The sequence below is a fragment of the Penicillium chrysogenum genome (assembly GCF_028827035.1).
Source record: "Penicillium chrysogenum strain IBT 35668 chromosome Unknown utg000002l_segment0_segment0, whole genome shotgun sequence".
NCBI classification, from domain to species: domain Eukaryota; kingdom Fungi; phylum Ascomycota; class Eurotiomycetes; order Eurotiales; family Aspergillaceae; genus Penicillium; species Penicillium chrysogenum.
Genome location: NW_026622750.1, coordinates 678496 through 698832, shown reverse-complemented (window position 1 = coordinate 698832; position 20337 = coordinate 678496). Strand labels below are relative to the sequence as shown.

At 47.6% G+C, this 20337-nt stretch overlaps 8 protein-coding genes across 8 annotated transcripts; 2 read left to right on the top strand and 6 right to left on the bottom strand.

Moving 5' to 3' along the window:
* Positions 1-1006: 1006 nt before the first annotated feature.
* On the bottom strand, positions 1007-1598 carry N7489_003867 (uncharacterized protein; the record flags this gene model as incomplete). Its single annotated transcript, XM_056709619.1, has 2 exons — positions 1007-1424; positions 1489-1598. The coding sequence occupies 2 exons, from the start codon at positions 1596-1598 to the stop codon at positions 1007-1009; spliced, it is 528 nt and encodes a 175-aa protein (XP_056568040.1).
* A 797-nt stretch (positions 1599-2395) lies between these two features.
* Positions 2396-3848, bottom strand: N7489_003866 (uncharacterized protein; the record flags this gene model as incomplete). Its single annotated transcript, XM_056709618.1, has 4 exons — positions 2396-2970; positions 3022-3394; positions 3468-3719; positions 3771-3848. The coding sequence occupies 4 exons, from the start codon at positions 3846-3848 to the stop codon at positions 2396-2398; spliced, it is 1278 nt and encodes a 425-aa protein (XP_056568039.1).
* Positions 3849-6342: 2494 nt separating this feature from the next.
* On the top strand, positions 6343-6994 carry N7489_003865 (uncharacterized protein; the record flags this gene model as incomplete). The annotated part of the gene is made up of 2 exons (XM_056709617.1): positions 6343-6479; positions 6724-6994. The coding sequence occupies 2 exons, from the start codon at positions 6343-6345 to the stop codon at positions 6992-6994; spliced, it is 408 nt and encodes a 135-aa protein (XP_056568038.1).
* Positions 6995-8846: 1852 nt separating this feature from the next.
* On the top strand, positions 8847-10207 carry N7489_003864 (fungal specific transcription factor domain-containing protein; the record flags this gene model as incomplete). The annotated part of the gene is made up of 2 exons (XM_056709616.1): positions 8847-9179; positions 9245-10207. The coding sequence occupies 2 exons, from the start codon at positions 8847-8849 to the stop codon at positions 10205-10207; spliced, it is 1296 nt and encodes a 431-aa protein (XP_056568037.1).
* A 184-nt stretch (positions 10208-10391) lies between these two features.
* Positions 10392-12064, bottom strand: N7489_003863 (MFS transporter; the record flags this gene model as incomplete). Its single annotated transcript, XM_056709615.1, has 4 exons — positions 10392-11034; positions 11097-11367; positions 11432-11817; positions 11892-12064. The coding sequence occupies 4 exons, from the start codon at positions 12062-12064 to the stop codon at positions 10392-10394; spliced, it is 1473 nt and encodes a 490-aa protein (XP_056568036.1).
* A 227-nt stretch (positions 12065-12291) lies between these two features.
* N7489_003862 (putative MFS transporter) lies at positions 12292-14039 on the bottom strand (the record flags this gene model as incomplete). The annotated part of the gene is made up of 5 exons (XM_056709614.1): positions 12292-12451; positions 12508-12975; positions 13047-13461; positions 13511-13822; positions 13874-14039. 5 exons carry the CDS (start codon positions 14037-14039, stop codon positions 12292-12294), a joined length of 1521 nt encoding a protein of 506 aa, XP_056568035.1.
* Positions 14040-15610: 1571 nt separating this feature from the next.
* N7489_003861 (MFS transporter) lies at positions 15611-17220 on the bottom strand (the record flags this gene model as incomplete). The annotated part of the gene is given in 2 exon segments (XM_056709613.1): positions 15611-16060; positions 16078-17220. The coding sequence occupies 2 exon segments, from the start codon at positions 17218-17220 to the stop codon at positions 15611-15613; spliced, it is 1593 nt and encodes a 530-aa protein (XP_056568034.1).
* A 704-nt stretch (positions 17221-17924) lies between these two features.
* On the bottom strand, positions 17925-19499 carry N7489_003860 (glycoside hydrolase family 76 protein; the record flags this gene model as incomplete). The annotated part of the gene is made up of 4 exons (XM_056709612.1): positions 17925-18494; positions 18565-19014; positions 19078-19325; positions 19400-19499. The coding sequence occupies 4 exons, from the start codon at positions 19497-19499 to the stop codon at positions 17925-17927; spliced, it is 1368 nt and encodes a 455-aa protein (XP_056568033.1).
* Positions 19500-20337: the final 838 nt, after the last annotated feature.

Below are 20337 nucleotides of genomic sequence, written 5' to 3'. Positions count from 1 at the left end.
CGTAACCTCACTTGTTGTGAAGGACGTTAGAAGAGCCTGATGCCTTGGCCATGATATATGAGTATCTGGATCAATCTAGGAGGATACTGGTCCAATGTTCTTCCAAGAGGATTACTGTCAATCCTAATTGGTATGCCAGATTACCAATTCGAACCCAATGAGCCAGTTAATCCACTCCGGTGCTTTTCAATGTTAGTATTTATTGTAAATTCCCATTTTTGGCCTAGTTAGGCCATATGCCTGTAGTTATGAGATACATAGTTAGGCAGCTTATGTGACCAATTAGACTCATAAATGCATATATCTAGGTGCATGGTTGCGAGCAGAGATGAGGTTGAGCAATCAAAAATGGGGTAATACGCATAATAGATCTGCTGTTGATCAATATTGAATAGAAGTTCTACATAACATTCTTCCAAGGTAGTAGAAGAATCACTGTTAGGATGGTCTAAATGAGATGGCCGTCAGTCTTGATCCTAGCGGTATAATGCTCTGCAGTAGCATACTGTTAGTGCAGAGTAATGTATTGCTAGGTTCAGCCAGACTGCCATTTCCTTTTGCTTCTTGCCTGGATATCGTTCGTTTCGCGCCGTTGGCATTTCCTTTTTTTTACCGTGGACAGACTTTTTTTCATGCCTGGTGTATCACTATGTGGTAGCGCCTCTCCTTTCCTTCTCCCCTCTCCTCGTGCGAGAGAGTCAATCCATAGTGTTTCCTCCATTGGTTCTCCATCTGTATCACATCTCTATTAAGACTTAATGATTGGTGACCTCAGGCCTCACACGGGGTTAGGCTGGAGGTAACCTTCCAGGGCACCAGGGCTAGATACACAGCTTATACAATTGCTTTTGACATTTTTAGCTAGGTAGGTACATAGGGTGAATACATTGATTCCTAATTACTGTACTTCGAGATGGTCGCCTCGATATAGCAACACATATGTACACACACACACATACACACATACACACAAGACAGTCTCATGTCTCTGGGATTATCAACAAGCTCAAAGGTTCAGACCAGCAGCAACAAGGGACAAACCAGCAAGCAGGGAAACCTGCACACCGATTGATCCAGCAGCACCTTCCTCATCTCCAGCGCTGGTAGAGGCACTTGCGGAGGCGCTCGCGGAGGCACTGCCAGTCTCAGCCGGTCCATCGCAGTGCCAGTGGTCGCCGTGAGGCTCACAGCCAACAGACTCAGTAGGACTGGGCATAGTGGGAGAAGCAGTGGCAGAGGTGGTGCTCGCTTCGGCCTCAGTACCGGTCTCGGCGGGTCCATCGCAGTGCCAGTGGTCGCCGTGCGGCTCACAGCCAACAGACTCGGTGGGACTAGGCATAGTGGGAGAAGCAGTGGTGCTCACTTCGGCCGCGCTGGTCGATGTAACTGAGGAGACATCTGTTGAGGCTGGGCCGTCACAGTGCCTGTATAGAAGAGTTAATAAACGTCATGAGTAATAGACATCGTATACGACGGGATCGAACGAACCAGTGATCTCCGTGTGGTTCACAGCCGACAGAAGCAGTAGGAGATGGGCCGGGGTCCTGAGCGGATGAGACCGAGGTCATCAATGCAATGAGGAAGATGGACAGTTTCATTTTGGCGAGATTATTTGAAGGTTGTGGAGAGTATAATCACAATGAATGTTCCAAAGTCAAGGAATCTGTTCCCCAGGGTCCAGGCGGGACTTTATACCTACTGCTCCGCCGGCATAGTAGGGTTTGCGAGGCCAAGAAAAGAGAAAGTCTTGGTGCCCCAAAGGTTCTCAAATGGCCTTGGCGCCGGAGGGGGTGTCTCATTTCATCGGGCATATCATTGGTCTTAGACTGGATGGTCTCGTGTGTGGATAAGAATGTTTGATTAATGAGTGCTGTGCTTCTCTTGGATATATCTTGGCCATCTTGACCAATGTCAGTCCCTGCCGATCCCAACCTGCCAAGAGTGTTGAGGCTTTATTATCCGAGCGATACGATGCCCTTTTTATGTATATTTCGAGGGAGAAAACAAATTCTTCTATATTCGCTTATTATAGCTATCCTTTACTATCAGTCGATGTTGTTGGGTTATGGTCCTGGAATTGGAAACGTGCAAGGTCCTACGGTTGCACCCGAGACCCTGACCGCGCTAGCTAGTCAACGGGGGCTGGGGGCGAAAGGTGCGCCATTATCTTGCTTACGGGAAATGAATTGCTGTTCGGTAGTTAAATTAGGTGGGTATTATGTGAGATATATTGTGTTTCAGGAAAGACGCAGGTGGCGGATAGCTTGTTGCCCTATCCCGCCTCATCTCTCCCGGTCTAGAAGTCAAATTCGGATAATATACTAGTGACAAACAGCTACTTTGCTTGAATCCTAATAGAAGGGCGGCAGAATATAATTTCTATTTTGTTCCTGTTCTAGCGCTTAACGGCCTCCCAATACTGCGCCTGATAGGCATTCTTATTCAACCCACGCGCATTTCGACCATATGCCACATCCAACCCTCGCACTTGCAAGCCAGGAACTGTGATGTCCCCAACAGTGGGATCTGTCTCCTGGAACTCGAATCCCATGCTCTCACTTAGCGCCACAATCTCGTCTAGTGATAACTGCACAAATGGCGCGGTGCCATACAGTAAAGGACCGAGGTTCACCCAACGGCCACCAGGACGAAGTAGTCTGTGGATAGTCTCAAGGTATGTGACTAGGTTCCGCGCAGTATCGATGAAAAACAAGGTCACGAGTATATCGTATTGACCCGTGTGTTCTGCGAATACCGTAGTGAAATCCCCCTCTATGAGTAAGACAGACGATGGGCGAATAACTTGGTCTGGAAATGTAATGGAGCGCTGGAGGTCTTCCGTCGTGGCGTGGTGAGACCACCAGTCAATGTACGGGTGAAATGGTACACTGTTGGGGACCGAGCGACTGGATACATAACGGTATGCCATGTTCATGTATGTTGACCATTCGTTCATCGTCACATCGAAACCTCATTCGAATCAATCAATAAAAGTTCACGGATAGAATATCATGTACTCACCTCCAAGATTGTCAACCTCATGCGCCAGTCTTCCCAATCCAGCCCCAGGCAACAGCACTCGCAAGGGTCTGTCTGTCGTCCGTGGTGTCTGGGCGAGGGATTTCAGAATACATCCAAAGGATTCTTCACGCTCTTCATGGCCCTCGTCTGCCCAGTCACGCACAAAATGCTTCATTCCTTGAGAGACGCTAGTCTTATCAGCGGACCGCTTTTGACTCTCGCTCTCTTTGATGAATTCGTCCAGCTCAGATTGGCTGATATTGTAGAACCAAAGACCGTGATCAACAATAGAATTGGCAAGTTCATTGTTCGTATCGAGCAAATGTTCGATTGTGTTGAGTTTACGCGTGTAGTGGACGGTTGATTCAAGCAACTAAGCTAGTCAGTCAAACCTGCTTCACAGCCGCAAAGAGAAAAGACAAGAAAGAGCGAAAGAAATATCATACCGTTCGCTGCTGCTTCGGGACATTTTTATAAAGATTCCTCCACCGATTCACCTCAGCTATGTTTTTGTCTTTGTAGGATGTATATCCATACAGGGCAGTTAACAATCGATGTCGAGGATGGTTAGAGTCCCATTTTCCATTGGATCGCTGAAGGTTCTGCATTAGCCGCGTGTGCTCTTCATTGTGTGTAGACAATGGCACTGGGTATTGGAATGCAGTAGCATTGTAAGCTTCAACTTCATGGGAGATATCCTACAGGATGTTAGTGCTGAATAGATGTCAGTTTCAAGATATTGATCTGACCTTCATCCATGGCGAGAGATAAATCGCAAATCCCACCCACGCCACACATGTAAATATAGAGAATACCTCACGCAGCATGCTGTCAGAGTTGAAGAAAGAAAAAAAAGCGATTGGATGGAAAATATATTGCCTTGTGAATCCTTAGTGAGTGACTGCCAAGCCATGCCAAGTCTCGCCAAGCCAGCCCTGTCCTCTCAAGGTCCTCAGATGCCAAGAAACTTGAGGATGGCACGACAGCATGGATGCATCGAGGTTCCTGCGAGACATCACACCAGTTCATGTATGGATGGTTTGACGGGTTCTCGGGTTCTCGGGTGGCGGAACGAGACAGCGTCTGCCAACTCCCTTTAGAATCCATTATCGAGGCCACAACATCGAATAGTGATATTGAAGCCTTTCGGGATCGATTTAGCCAGTGATCTGAAACATCGGAGGATTTACGAGAGACTGCCGTACCGAGGTCCAAGCGCAAATCCTAGCGGTAACCGCGATATTCAAGTTGCGGAACGCAAAATAATCGGCCCCCAACACCATATGCCTCGCGCAGGTCGTGTGCAAGCCCTTGGGATTTTCAGGGGTAGCTTGTCCTGTTTATTCGGGACAATTTAAAGTAAACTACATCCTCTCTCGAGTATAACCCCGATGTAATAATGAACGGAGGAGGTAGCATCATCCAAGTGCCGATCACAGTCATTTTCAAATAGAACAGCTGTCCTGGAAGAAGTGATATAGCAACTTTCTGATCGGAACCGAACCGACTGGGTTTTTGCTTTAGGCGCATTGCTGGAAATAACTGAAAAGGAGAATGGAAGTTAGCCACTTAGATGACGGGCGTGCCACTCTGAATGACAATACCCGCGTTAGGATTGAACTCCAACACTCGTGAAATCAACTGATAGCAACCTGAAAAGGCAGCAAGTGAATTTCTCTCGGCGCCCGGTCGTTCACAATCGAGTTGACTGCTATCCCTTCATGTTCCTGGTCATTGCAAACAAAATGCTCCAGGGTTGCGCTGATGCTTTTTCTCCTGTAGCCCTTTACAGTAGTAACCGGCGATTACACCAGATAGCATCAGATCTTCTGAGTACGACTCAAAGCCCCTTCCCCCAGCGGGCCTCGCGCGATATTGATCGTCAGGCCGAGTACAAGGTGTACGCCTTTGGCCTTCACTTCGGTAGCGAGCATATATCCAATCTCTATAGCGAGATCGCGATCGAATCTCGCTCCGATAGCTGTTCCGTATGGCAGATATGCTGCTGGCACGCTGCTGAAGAAGTGAGTTCCTCGTACTCCGTTAGGGCTATCGGAGACCCGAATCGATGGGATTCCTAGCCGTGGAATGGGAACGGTATACCAAAAGTCATCACCTGTTCAAAGAAATGGAAGTAGTTAGCGAGGCCTCAGGAAAAACAACCCACAAGAAGAACATACCGGTCAAAAGGGCGACTTTCTCATCCAGGGTAAGTTGTTTCAACAGTGTCTCAATATCAGCATTTGCAATTTATGCAAAGGCTCTGTCCACCTGAATGGGCACGATATCGACCGGCATTTCCTGAGATTGACTGCGTATGACAGTATGACAATATGAGCATGTGATAATATGAGAATATGCGAATTAGAAGAAAATTCCATACTCCATCGGCAAGGGCCTATGTACCCTCTTTGCGACGGCAAACAATTTCCCATATTTTTCCCAATGGAATTCCAGCTCTCATAGAGACTCGACAACCTGTTATACCTCAAGGGGGTCTATCTACGGCAGAACGATCTGATTGACTGGCTACAAAACTCCTCCAGTTTTTCATTTCTTCCCTTTTCTCCTTTTCTCCGTTTCTCCTCCTCCACACCGAGAACAGACTCGATGCTGACGACCTCCCCAGTTCATCGGAGAATTGCGTTGGATAACGGGGTGCAGTCAGATGACCGTTTGATATGGATCCTCTCGACATGCCTCCAACTGATTCGCCAATGTCTTCAATTGCTCCCAGACCACAATAACCACAACGGGTTAGCCCTCCATGGCTAGAGACACAAAAAGACAAATGATCCATACTTGAGAGAATCGGACCATCGGAAAATAGCGGCACTTGAACTCGCTTACCTTGTCTGATAAAGGGCCTCCTACGCCCCTTGTATTCTTCTTGCTTCCAGTCCTCGTCTATTTTCCGCTTCAACTGTTTGCACTATATCCAAATCATGGGGTGTCGGTCAGACCAACACTGCCTGCAAGCCTGCTGCGGTGGACCAGCTATCGGCTTTCCTTCCATCAGATGGCATTCCTTGGTGGAAACAACGGCATCTGCTACGCCCGAACCCCATCATTCTTTTTCTGATCTTTTACTCATCGGTCAATGGTTTTGGTGGCTCCTTGATGCCCTGGACCAGTGGAAGACCTTCACGCAGCACCCGGCAGGGGCTTCGCTTGGATAGATCAATGCAATCTACTGGCTAGGTTGTGGTGTTGTGTATATTACCCCGTTGTGGATCGCGAACCGCTACGAAAGGTAGCCAGGAGTTCACGTGGCATACGTCTTCTTGGCCCTTGGTGTTGCTCTCCAGACAGCGGCGCCTGATGACAAGGCCTTCTTGCTCGTTCGTTTCATCTTGGGCTTTGCCTCTGCTCTTTGGAAATGCTGTTCCTTTCCTCCTCAACAAGACGGCCTACCCGACTCATCGCGGAATCCTCAATTCCCTTTTCATGTCGGACTGGTACGTTGGTGGAACTGTTGCGGCTTGAGTCGTTTTCTCCCGGTGTACCTACGATTCATCGTGGTCCTGGAGACTCCCATCTGTTCTCCAAGCCGTAGTGCCACTCATTGCCTTGCCGGGGTTCCTGCTCGTCCAGAAAGCCCGGGTGGCTGGTATCGGTAGACCGGAAGAAGCACACGTCTTCCTTGTCCAATACCATGCTGCCGGTGATGCATCTTCGCCACTGGTGAACTAAGAATCCCAGGAGATTATTCCGCCATTCGCGCGGAGAAGGACGCAAACAACAACGGCAGTTACGCGGAAATGGTGAAATGGTGAAAACCCCCGGTAACCGCCGCCGCTTGATGATATCTATCAGTCTGGGCATATTTGCTCAGTGGGCTGGCAATGGTGTCATCTCGTACTATCTCTCACTTATCCTCACCTCGGTTGGAGTCACCAACGTCCGGGATTATACTCTCATCTCGGCTTGTCTGCAGATGTGGGATCCAGCGTTTGCTACCCTCGCCCCATGACCTGTTGAGGCTAGGGAACTAGGAGCTGGGAAAATCAAGAAGAATATGATATTCAATCTATGGAAAGAAGGCAGTTTATAAAGCCTGATTTAACAAAGGACCAGCAAACTAGCAAAGGCTCAGTCTGCATGACATAAAGAATCATCATATCGGGGGATTCTTCAACAGCCAATGTTCTACCATATTCACAATATAATAGCAGGGCTTGTAACACCTTGCCATTCCTAATATACCAACTGACAGGATTGGATTTGTCTATTTACCTGATTGCAATTTCATATCTCGATCGAAACTGCTGCAATCTTACTCCGCATCCGCCAAGAACTAAAATCCCGAAGATTCCGGCCCCTGATTTCTCCACTCGATGATTCCGTCCCTTAACATACCCCAGCAAGTATTTCCGTTATAAAGATGGTGGAATCTGCCATTCCATTTAGTGGGCATGGGAAACATCCAAAACGAGCAAAATATGCGTCGAAAGCATGGTGGGCATTCCAGGATTGCGATTGAACTTCCGGCAATACTAAAGAACCCATTTCAAATGTAGTGGTCAGTGTAAGCGCCGGAAAATTAAAGTAAGTCGTGCGGAATTTGTTTAATAAAAGACGTGATAGTGGGCAACGCTGATTATTGTACTCGTACTCCTGGACAGTGCGATGGAAATGTTCCCTGCAGAGCCTGCATTTCAAAAGGACGAGATTGCCAGCAAAATGGAACCGACATGAGAGGAAGATGGCGGAAGGCCGGTCGTGATTTTGCAGAGAGGTTTGGTTTGAACCAGTTATTATCTCATGCTATCACAAGGTGTGCTGACGATGATCCAGACAAGAAAAGTCAAGATTCATTGAACCTCAAGATAAGAGTGATCAGAACACCTCAAGGTCGCCAGAATTGTATACTAGAAGCCATCAAGAAGATGTCCCTGAAGACCAAAATGGACATAAAGGATTGCCAGATGAGAGTATAACACCATTCTCCGGTGAGACCTCTCTAGCACACAACATAACTGTTATGGAAGACAGGCTAGAGCAGATGGGCGTGAGATATGCTAGACTTCGATCTGAATCGCCCAATCACTCTTTTTCCTCCCAGTTAACGCCGTCTCCGCAAGCATCGCCGAAGGGAAACCACCGAAAACAGACTAAGAGCTATGTATATCAAGCTCTAGACTCCCATAAGATAGTACCAGATCGCGTACAATGGGACCGTGCTATGAAGACCTTTTGTGATGAAGTTCATATTCTGGTTCCCTTTTTACACTTGCCTTCAGTGTGGGAAGCATATGAAAGACTTTGGGAAAGCTTCCTCGTTCCCAGCGCAAATCATTACTCTCGTGGCGAGTGGAGGTTTACTTTTGCGTGTGTGCTGTTGTGCCTTGCTAATGGTACATGCGTTGAGTCTTCACGCGTCGATGGCCAACAAGGGCAGTACTCTGCCGGTTGGAGCCTGTATCGAGCGGCAAGGGACGTAATTGGAGACCTCTTAGATGTCTTCAGTGAGTGTACCGATCAGATACTCTTGCTACAAAATATTTTACTGATGGTAAGCTCGGGAACGGGTCTCCCTGCTGCAGATTCATCTTGCTAAACAGTATTGTGACGTGTAGGTTATCTATCTTTTTCGACTTGATTCCCATGGACCAGCGGAAAAACTCTTAGCCCTTTCAATATCCCATTCGCACCACATCGGACTGCAACGTCGTCAGGTGGTGGAAGCAATGAACCCCTTTGAAAGTGAAATGGCTCGTCGGCTCTGGTGGTGTATATATCTCATGGACAGAAGATTAGCGATTGAGACTGGTCGTCCATTCCTCATTCAGGACTTGAACGTTGACATTGGCCTTCCTCGAAGTATGAGTGATGAGTGGCTTAGCAAACACCGAGGGACCTCTCATCCGCTGCAGCCCGAGGATACTGCTACTGGAGACTCTCCTACTACAGTACCATACCTCATTGCTATGGCTAGCTACTCGAAGGTGATAGGCAAAGTCTGGGAAGCTCTGTACGGTGCTTCAACGTCGGACTCAACCCCAAGTCCATTTCTCAAAGAATATTTGGAACTCCTCATAACACAATCCCAAAGTGATCTTCAACCAGAGTTCTCTTATGACCCGCAACGGCCGGGAAGCTACAGAGCAAGAGGATTAGCGTGGTGGCAGATCAAGCAACAGTTGATGATGCGGATTGTACGGCCTTTCGTTGTCTTTGGGGCAAACCCTCCTTGAAATGATTTGAACTAACTGTCGAACAGCGATGGTCGTCACTTTACCTTCTGATCAGAAAGCCAATGCTTCAGCGTAAAGGAGCTTCATCTTTGCCAGTACCAGAAGCCATCGAAAACGAAGTGATTTGTATGCGCCTAGCCCAGAGCATAATCGAAGACTTCAGCAACGTGGCAGAAGATCATCCAAAGTACACTTTTCCATTTCTGCACTACCTGACCAGTGCTACAATTATTGCGCTCGGGTTGATCATCAAACAAAGTTCTTTCAAACATACCTATGGGGAATTGACGTTGGAAGCCGCGCGATCACTGAAGAAACACTGCCGCAAGACCTGGGTCTCAGGCAGAATGGCCCGGGCTGTCTGGAAGCTAAACCAAATGGCTGAAGCAATCATGAACCCAGGGCCTCGATTAACCGAAAACTTGGGGAGCAATGATCAACAGTCGTCTTCGTCGCGACCCATGAGCTCATCGAACCATTTATCTCATGAATCACCAAAGACTTGCGATAACGCGTTGCAAGAGAGAGTGCAATTTAACTTATCAAGTTCGGATTGCCTTGCAGATTCAACGTTGTCTGCTTCCTGTCGCCGAACACAAATTCGTCAAGCCATTGATCGAGACCCACCAGTCGTGGGACACATGGATCTAGACGAAATTCCTTTTATGCCAAACGATTTTCCTTTTGAAGAGAGACACACACCAGCCCATACATCCGGTCACCGTCCGCCAAGACATCAACCTCATGAACTGCACTCTGGTGGTGTACAAACAGCGGGAATGGAGCCCGGTCTTCCAGGTGATACAAATGATACAGACCCTAACACGGGGGTTCTTTCAACTTCATTACCTATCTCAGGAATGGATATGATAGGCTCAGATCAGAACGCCTGGTTACCTGGTGAAATGATAGATGGTGGAATAGAGTGGCTACAGGAATTATTTGTGAGCGATCTGGATTCACATGTTCCATCGGCTTGGAATTGGTAGTTGGCTATGCAGGTCAATGCCTTTTGATTATGAATCGAATATTGTTTGTGCATAGCAAGAGGAATTGGAAACCAGCACTCTAGAATTTGGCCCTCAACCTTGAGCAGCCATAGGTGAAATGGATCCAATCACTTTGACTATTATATACTGTCCACCATCGCTGTTGGAAAAGAGTATAGTTATGTCATGAGCTATCCATATCCCTCTTGACGATCATCGGGCTTCGTAATCGGATATGGTGCCCGTATTTATAAAAGATAAACGGTATCGGAATGAGTATAACCTCGATCAGTGCCAACATCGTCCCAGCCCAATTTGCGCCAAGAGTGCTGTACATTTTCTCACCCGCAAGTGGCAAAACACCTGCAAGACCATATCGCACAATCGAATTCCCTGCCAGGGCAGATGCAGCGTAGACGGTATAGCTCCCGGCCATGTAATTTGTTGCATAGATGAATACCAACCCATTCCCCAATCCAAAAGGAATACCGGCCAAAATGGGAAGAATCCAGTGCACTGATGGTTGTGCGGTCCAAGAGAACCAGAACTCTCCAATCGGTATCAGTACGCTGCCAATGCAGACAGCGATCACTGCTGCCTCTGGAGCTGGCCGGCTGGTACTCGGATCGTGAGGGTGCAAAGCAATGATTTTTCGGATCAAGGGCTCTAGACCGACAGCGATGGCTGTGCCTGTACCTATGCCGCAGTAACTCAGTCCAGCTAAGCCTGGGGTCCAGGCTCGCGCTCCTTCGAAGACAATTGGGTATGCAACGAAGCATAGAAACAGCACGGAATAAACAACCCCGACGTATAAATTCCAGAAAATGCTTTTGATCATTCCAATCAGCATTTACATATTAAGAATTGATATAAGCCAAATTTTACTTACCAAATTGGTTCAAGAACTGCCATGCGTAGGGGTCGAATCAAATTGGTCTTCAACACTTGCAAACCGGCCTCCTCGTGGTCGAAGCGGCACCACCATCGACGGTCTCCAGTCATCTTCTGTCTCTTTATGGTCTTTTGTCGAAGAAGAGCAGGCGAATAAGTCTCTTTCACAGGAAACATTAGACAGAGTGAGATTCCGCTACATATCAAAACAAGCCAATTGAGCCAGCGCCAGCCAAGGTATTGGTAGACAAAGCCCCCAATGATAGGACCTGTTATACCGAAGAAAAGTTAGGAAACTATATAATCACATCTTACGCCGAAAGTGACACTAACCAAGGACAGGGCCATTCATGGTACCTAAGCTCCAGCAGCTCAGTGCCAGAGCACGATACTGATCATCCGTCACATCAGTGACACTGCCTGGCGCGCTGGCAATCATAGTTCCGCCGAAGAATCCTCCAAAAAAGCGACTGATCAAAATGGCTTCTATGTTATTTGCCAACGCGACAGGCAGTGTCAATAGACCAAACAAGAGAACAGACACGAGATAAACAGGACGTCGGCCATAGATTTCTGACAGGGACGAAAGAATGACCGAGCCTAGTGCCAACCCAAAAAGATTGGTGGTCAGACCAAGGAGTACAACAAGTTTTGATGAGATGTTGAATTCTTTTTGTATGCCTTCAACACCTGAGGTGTACATGGTCGTGTATATCACTCTGCGAAACCGAGGTCAACCAAGATATTCGAGACACAGGGTGAAGTGAGTCGGGAATCTAATAACGAGACTCACACAATAGTAGTTGAAAATGACATAGATGCCACAATAAATCCACGATACCACACCGACCATGTCCGTGGGTTTTCAGAATCGCCGGATTCCCAAGTTACTTCATACCGGGGATCCCTAAATATAGTATCGTCACCGCAGAGTGCGACCGCAGGAGACTGCTTAGGATCTTCCATTATGAATTGGGACAGAAATATAAACCCGTTTTCCAGGCGAGAATAGATGTATTTATTAATTTATTAATATATGGGGTTGCGGGGTTCCACTTGACGGAATCTTCAAGATTCCGTGTCGGAAGCGATGACCAGGTCTTTGATGAAGCGGATCTTCCCATATCGCCAGAACCATTGGCGACTGTAAGGCTTGGTCGTTGTAAACATAAAAAGGTCAGCTCCCTAAACCACTATAAAGCATAGCGGAAGAAGGGGTTCTGTTTGTCGGTAAGATCATCAAACGCAATCTTGTCTCGCTGCACTTCATCCAGGTCTAATTGTCCCCGGATTCGATTCTCTCGACGAAGCACTAGATACAGCACAACTGCGGCGGCAATTGTAATGCAGTAACTTGGTATGCTTTGTTAGAAGATGGATCATGAAACGAAAGGCAGACAGAAGCTTACCAAATGATCATACCCGTCCACAATTCCGGATAATGTTGTGCCTTGGTGTCGCTTTTTACCAACTGGGGCCCGATAATGTTGCCGACAGTGTACGCCACAAACACAGTTGCCGCCATGACGGTCTTCTTTGTAGCACCTGCAACGTTGCAAGCTCCAGTTGTAATAATCAAGCTAACCACTGGTCCAAAGAAGCCAGTCAAGGCATAACCAACAACTGGGGTGACGGGACGGTATCCCCATTCGGATTTCCAGATCATCACGCAACCGGCAATAACAGGCAAGCAGCAGGCAATAAGCATAGGTATGCGAACGTTGGGCACGATAGTAGAAATGTAGCCACAGAGCGGAATGAAAATGACACAAACGCCTCCAACGGGAAACTGGAACAGGATCGAATCAAGAGTGTCGTAGCCGAAGGTTGACACAATCAACGGCCCAAACCCAGAGATGGCACCGTTGATAGTATACCTGCAGAGATCATCATTAGAATACATACATGCTCCATTTGGTAGCAAATCTACCAAGAGGGGAGAACTCACGCCGCTGCCATCATGATAGCCACTAGGTAGATCTTGACATCGGTCAAACATTCTTTGATCTGATCGAGCTTTATCTTCTGACACCTCACACCGGTTTGTCCCTTTCGCAATCTTTCCACGGCGACCATTCGTTCTTCTGGGGTCAAGAACCAAGCCGAGACTGGAGAGTTCGGCATACTGCAACACCACAGGCCAAATAAGAAGGTAAGCGCACCGGCAAGAATATAGATATACTGCCATCTTTTCAAAGATCCAGATGTAATCTGACCAAACCCGTAATTCAGGGCACTGCCAATGATTGTAAACCAACCGGTCCCTGAAAACCACCAAGCCTGTCTGAGAGCTTGTTCTTCTTGAGTGTAGTACCCACTGACTATGGTCATGAAGCCCGTAGGGATGACACTTTCGATGAAGCCTATATTTTGTCAGATGAGAAGCCGGTGGCAACGCCGAGGAAGACAAACCAAGGAAGAATCGTTGTACATAAAGACCTTGCCAGGTTGAGACACCGGCAGTGGCGGCACATATCACAGCCCAAACAAGAACAACGGGACCCAGGACAGTCCGAATGTTGAACCTTTGAAGAATAAATGTCATTGGGTAGAGACCCGCAAGCATTCCAAAGTAAAAGATTGACGTTGCCCAACCGAGCCGGGACGTGTCAACTGTCGGGGGAGAAGTGGAATAGTCTTTCACTGATAATTCCAAGTCGGTCGTCATACCAAAGAGGGCGGCACTGCCTAGGATTGCCTTGTCATAGTACACCATTCCATATCCTGTGTTTTGGGTCAGTCAACAATTCCTTCGAGCATATTCCTACAACTGACCTATGAGCATCGCAGGCATTAAATACCAGTCGATCTTTCGGAGAACCCTTTTTTCGACCACTGGATCAATTTCCTGAGCTACATCGCTCACCACTGCCAGCGCTGCATCTTTTTCGGAAACATGAGGAGTTTCACTGGCGCTGGTGACACCATGTATCTGAATCATATTTCCCTTATTAAGTCCGAGCCACCGAGCACAATAGAAGTGAGGATTCCCAATAAAGAAAAGACAAGTCAAGAGAAAGTAAGTTTTCGTTTAAACTTCGTAATTTCCAAATCGGGATGTCCGATATCGCCTAGTACACCGCCTTGTGGCAGTATCGCATGACTGTGCTCCGTACGGAGTCCAGCTTTTTCCTTGGCTCACAGGATCCGTAGAGTATGTGGAGGAGAGAGTTGTTGAAGGATTGAAATTCTGTTTCCGTCTCGTCTCACGATGGTCGCCTAGCAGAAATATCTGCGTAAAATCAATGCCACCCTAACAGGTTCAATGGCAGCAACAATTTGTTGACCGGAGGTTATTTATATTTCTTAAATAGGCAATTCTCCAGAGCTGGAGGTGTGGATACTGTCATTATTGCTAGGTACCCATACATTACCCGGCTTGGCAATGGGTGTTGCATACATATGGGCCTAGGTAACTACATATGTACGTATGATCGGATATTGACTGTGAAAGATCAACAGCGAATTCCCGGGCTCATAGCCTGTTTGATTCTACAAGCTAGTACATGAGATTCAAGCAACAAAGAACTATATAACGATATCATGAAGTGTTTAAAGCTATGAAAGGGAAGGAAGGCAGACTGTAAGAGTGATAGTATGCGTACATATACGTATTAACAAGCTTCAAATGTGCATTCAAGCAAAAGGAGTCCAGGAATGCCTGGATATCTTGCTATCAGAACTACAAAGGTATAACACAACTAAGAAAATAAAATATGATACTGGGCTGGTACGTTCCCTCGGTGGATTTAAATCGATCCCCTGAAAATTCCTTACATGCTACTACTTGTCAACGGGTTGCGCATCAGGTTCACCGGAACATGTTTGAGTTGGCTACCTTCCATAACATCAGGCCGTTCTGAAAAAGGCATTGTTCAGCCTTACAGTACATCGTAGATGGTCATGATCGACGATGATCGGCGCAAGTGACAAGGATCTATAGAATACTCGTAAGCTCAGGTCAGGCTGCTGAGCCCGCTTCAAGGGGGTTATGATGGTCCTCGAGTATATCAAGTTCAACAGGGTCTGAAATTGTAAATTATCTCGGTGGGACCTGTGATTGAAACGAACAAATCCCGACACCAGTAACCCATATAAGGCCGCGGAAAAACGTGTCTACTCCTTGCACCTCTCGTACAAAACTCCAAACGCAAGTCTAGCTAGTATAACAGGGAGGTTCTGGAGAGTAGGTATGAGGCGGAAATAGAATTCAAATTTGCCTAGTGAGGTTGGTAAAAGTGTAAAAAATGGAAATGTACTCTGTTATGAGGAATGTATCTTCACTCAAATATGAACCCTATCCCTTTTTTTTTCTGTTGACATCATGGATAGACCCATGTAATATACCGTGGGCAGCGGTTAACGTACCACAGGAAACAAATTTCAGGTAAAATTACAAATTTTATAGATCCCGTGCTAATAAAAGATCCCATGCCAACAAAACAGGCCTCCTCCAAATGGTGCGCTGGGGCAGTCTTGACTGCGCTGAGAATTCAGTCAATCCGAACATCATCACCTCGCTTGGCTGCTCCGGCGCTTGCGGGCCGCCTCGGGCTCTGGCAGGTATTTTGCTGTAACGGATAAACCAGAAGCAATTATGAGCATAAGTACCCAGATGGCATAGCCGCCCGCCAGCTGTGTCCTCGCCCCCAGAGCGAAGAGGGTGGTAAAGAGAGCAGGGCAGAAGGCTCTCAGCGCGCTAACACCAGTCAGGGCCAGCGCATTCAGCGTGCCAAGTACCTTCGGCGAGGGTGCGACGTCGTTCAGGGCGAGCTGAATCGCCGTGAAGCTCATGCTGACTCCACAGCCGATCGCCAGCGTGATCGGCAAGATAATCCAGAAGGCTTGAACAGATCCATCCGTGCCAATCCGCAGGAGTACATTGCCAAGAGGGCAGCATAGAAAGAATAATGGATAGCCAGTGGCGCAGAGACGTATCACTCCATTCGACCCTATCTTCTTCTGCAGTGGGGGAACACCAGGAGGAGCCACGTAGCTTGCGCGGCACCATTTAGACCCATCATCAACGAAATTTGCAGAGGCGTAAATCCATACCCTCCGAGGTGTACGGGAGTGAACCAAAAGACAGGAATAATGGCCGTGAAAGCAAAGGCGAGCACCATGATATGCCCGTACGCGTACAGGACCATACCAACTCCCGGCGATTTGAGGAGCTCCCATGTCGATAGATCACTGCTCTGGGTCGGCACATCGGATGCTGCCTCCTCGCCATCATGGCCCACCGTAACCGGCTCCTTTTTCAACGTCTCTTCGACAAAGCAGGCACTAGACACGGCAGCAGTGGCTCCCACGGACGCCACCACCAAGCTCGAAAGCGCGTAGGGATATTTTTCGAAGAAGTGGACAGCCCCGAAGACACCAGGGTACTGTCTTACTGGGTCAGCAAGTGCACCACCCAATAAAGGTCCCAGGAAAATACCCAAGTTCCCGCTGAAGGCGAACCAGCTAAACGCCCGGGCCTGGGTATTGGGCGTGCTGTGCTCGGCCACCATCGTGCGGATGGTGACGATGGTCCCAGCAAAGACGCCAGCAAGACACCTAAACATGATCATCTGTGGTATGGTCTTTGCCAGGCCAAAGAGGCTTGTCGCCACAGTCACGCCGAACAATGAGGAGACCAGGACGGGCTTGCGGCCGAATCGATCGGCTGCTTGTCCCCAGAATATCATGACGATGGCCTGCGTTAGGGAGAACATCGACTCGATCAGTCCGCTGTAGAAGCCGACGTCCGCGTCCGCCAAACCCCCGTTATCCTGCACCATCTGACTGACATAGGGGAAGATGGAGAAGAAGGCTAGGGGCTCGACTGCGCGCGCATAGCAGAGCAACAGAATCTGGGCTATGGGCAAGGGCTTTTTCTCATCGTCATTGTCGTCATTGCCGTCATTGTCGCCATTTGGCCCTGACGAACTGTCCAGAGTGTCTGATGTGGGCGCGTCACCATGCTTGGTCTTGCCGGACGCTAGGAGAGCTGTAGTCTCATCTACATGGTAGCTTTCCTCGTGTACAGCGTCTGGCTGTCTATCTGTCCATGTGATTGCGACCATATTCTGGACGTGCTGTGACGCGTAGGTGACTTGATGGGTTGGAGGCGAATCCATTCGGATCCACACCGCTTTCGCGTGCGCTTAACACGCGTGATAGATAGTTGCAGAGCCATCAACAATGACTTTATACGGAGTTTATTCTTTGAGACGATTGTTCTGTGGGGCTCATCCTTGTTCTATATGTGCTTTTTATCATATATCACTCAGCCAGGTCAAAGCCAATAGCCAATATTACACGGTCCATAATACAACCCCTTCTAGCTTACAAAACTGCCTACAACATACCTAAGTAGTTAAATTAGACTATGTATGTATCTTAGTATCCAATGGCTGGGGCATTTCTGCTGTTATTATCAGCCTTAATTCCCAAATATGGGCTGTTAGGCGTGACTTTCCTATGTCCGAAGAATTTAGATGACTTACTCCTCAACCCAATAAATTGAACAATTACGTATATCAGTTTAAAATCTAACAACAATCGCAGCTTGGAAGTAAAAAGAAAATTGGTTCATCAGCACCCCTTCAATCCGTCTTTCGGATATTTCGTCAAGGTACTTCATCAGAGATCTTACGTTCTAAATACTGCGCCTCTAATCAAACAGCGCCGAACCCTTCCGAACAGACTGGTATCACATATCGTTGTAAGGGAGTAAATAAGATTCTAGATAGTATGTGCAAACATTGACGCGAGTCCCCCTCAGAACTCCAACTCCTCTAAAACCAATTCCAATAAAAGAAACATAAAATATACCGCCAGGCTAACCACCCAGCATCATGAAAGCCACAGCACCAGCCCAACCAAAGACAAAAATCAAGGTCAAAATACTGGCGCCGGCCTTGTCGCCAGTGGTAATAGGCTTCATCTTCTTCTCATCATCATTTTCTGAGCCCGCATTGGGATCACTGGCGCTGTTTCCACCAGTCTTGGAGGTGACAGGCCCAAACGAGCCGGTGTTATAGTTGATCAAATTCGCAAGGAAGACATTCGTTGCGCTAATCTCTTGCTCCATACCAGTTGTCCCGTCCCACTTGTTCTGATACCACGTGATACCGCACGTGTTGTTGTTGTTTCCCGTGCAGGACTTTGCGGCGGCTTCGGCGGAGCTGGCGAGTTTGGGCTTGATCTGCGCCGCGGTGTCGGGGGCTAAGAGTGTTGTGAATGCAAGCCATGACGAGGTGAGGCCCTTGAAGAGGATCTCGTTGAAATTGCACATTTTGATAGGCTCGCAAGTGACATCTTCGATGACGTCCCCGTTCGGGAAGAATGTCTTTAGGGTTTTGCCGAGGAGGCCGTCTACTGGTTTCTTCCACTTTTCGTCTCCATTTGTCTGTATGGAAGTGTTAGCAACTGCATATAGAAGATTTTGGCATGCAACGGATATCGAGGCTCCCACTCACATAGTTATACATGTAGACAGCACCCATCAAGTATGCTCCGTAGTTGTAAGTCCACTGGTAATTACCAGAGTCGGCGCAGTCATTTGCCATTTGCGTTGAATCGGCAACATTCCAGGTCTTGTTGTTCACTAGCGGTGAGGAAGTAGACCAGTCCCAGATCTTCTCGGCCCATTTTGAGTACTTGTCATCATCCGTGTAGCGGGCGAGGCGCGCAGCGAGTTGGAACAGACCGCCATTGGATACGGAGTTCTTCATAGTGTATCCCGATTGGTAAGGGAAGAGCTGCCAACGCAGACCACCACCGCAAGTTGTTGTATCCCATCGAGCGGTCTGGGTGTTAAATACACCCTGTGCGAGTGAAAGCCACGAGAATCCGTCCTTGACATCAGGGAATTTCAACTCGGCGGCCATCATGGCTGCAAGACCCCAGAACATTTGGTCGTCATTTCCCTAGAGATTCGAGAATAGTCAGAGAACTAATCTTGGACGGTGGTCTGGAATATATATGCTCACCAGATAACTACTGTAATTGCTGGGCATGTAGTCACCCTCTTCGCCCGATTGCCACTGCATTCCTTCGCTCATCAAAGAGTTATAGGTCGTGTCGCCCGTAAAGTGCCAGTACTGAAGCAGTGCGAGGAAAAGAGCAGATCCTTCCCACCATTTTTCGGGGAAAGAGCCAGGGATTTGTCCAGTTTCGTTGCCGTAATACCATCCCATCATGGAGTAAGTACTCGTACTTGCGGCATCTTTGATTGATTCTGTCCAGTGGTCGAGAAGTCAGTCCGGTGACACCTTATATTGAAAAAATTAAATTCGAGTATCCGTGACGTACGTTCATCGTTGAGGTCTAATTCGATCGCAGGCGTCAACGTTGAAAAGAGGAGCGTTGCGATGAGGCCATTAGAAATAGACCATGTTCCGGACAAGCGCATTTCGGCTTAGATCAATCATAGATAGTATCGATCTAAAATGGGAAACAGTTGCGATTCGAGGTGAAAAGCGGGCGAGACCTTGCTTGTCAAAGGGAGTTTCGGAGGTTGGGGATGCGGCGCAATGATGTATGGAAGACCCCCAACCCAAAAGCTCCATATTAAAAATAGTTTTCAGGGCCTACTCCACTTTTTTCTGTGGGGTTGAGAGAAATTGCAAGCTTTTGCTGGTTGCTTTTGCTGGTTGCTTTTTGTAAAGACCCGACGATCAATCAGTCGATCTATCATGTTGCCACCGGCTGAGCCGAATATAGGCCGAAATCGATTGTATACGTATACTGTACTCCGTACAGTTGAACAGTTCATGGTTGGGACATAAGTACCAGCAGATCAAAATAATCATATTCTTTAAGGGATAGAGCGGGTGAAAGCGACAGATCGACAGATGATGTCGAATGATATAGGCACTTTTTTGTTTTCGGACGGGTTAGGGCTTTTAGTTTCCCCACTCTCCACGCAGATGCCAAGCCAGACGCGTGTAAGACAAGCAATTTAACGGATCAACCAAGGAACTTGGACTTTCTTGGCTTTGAGATTCAATGATTGATGCACTTATAACATATTAGTAGTATACAATATCATGTTTCACACCAGTTTATCTCCCTAGATCGTATGCCAAGTGATAAACTCCTAACCCGAGATAATACTTTTCCTTTCCAATCTCCCAAAATTATTTAAATCACACAATCTCTTCTGTTTTCTGTCTAAAATATATATCTCCGTTTTCAGATGACCGCATTGGGAAAATCACCTCGAAATAGTGGGTCCAGGGGCTCTGACG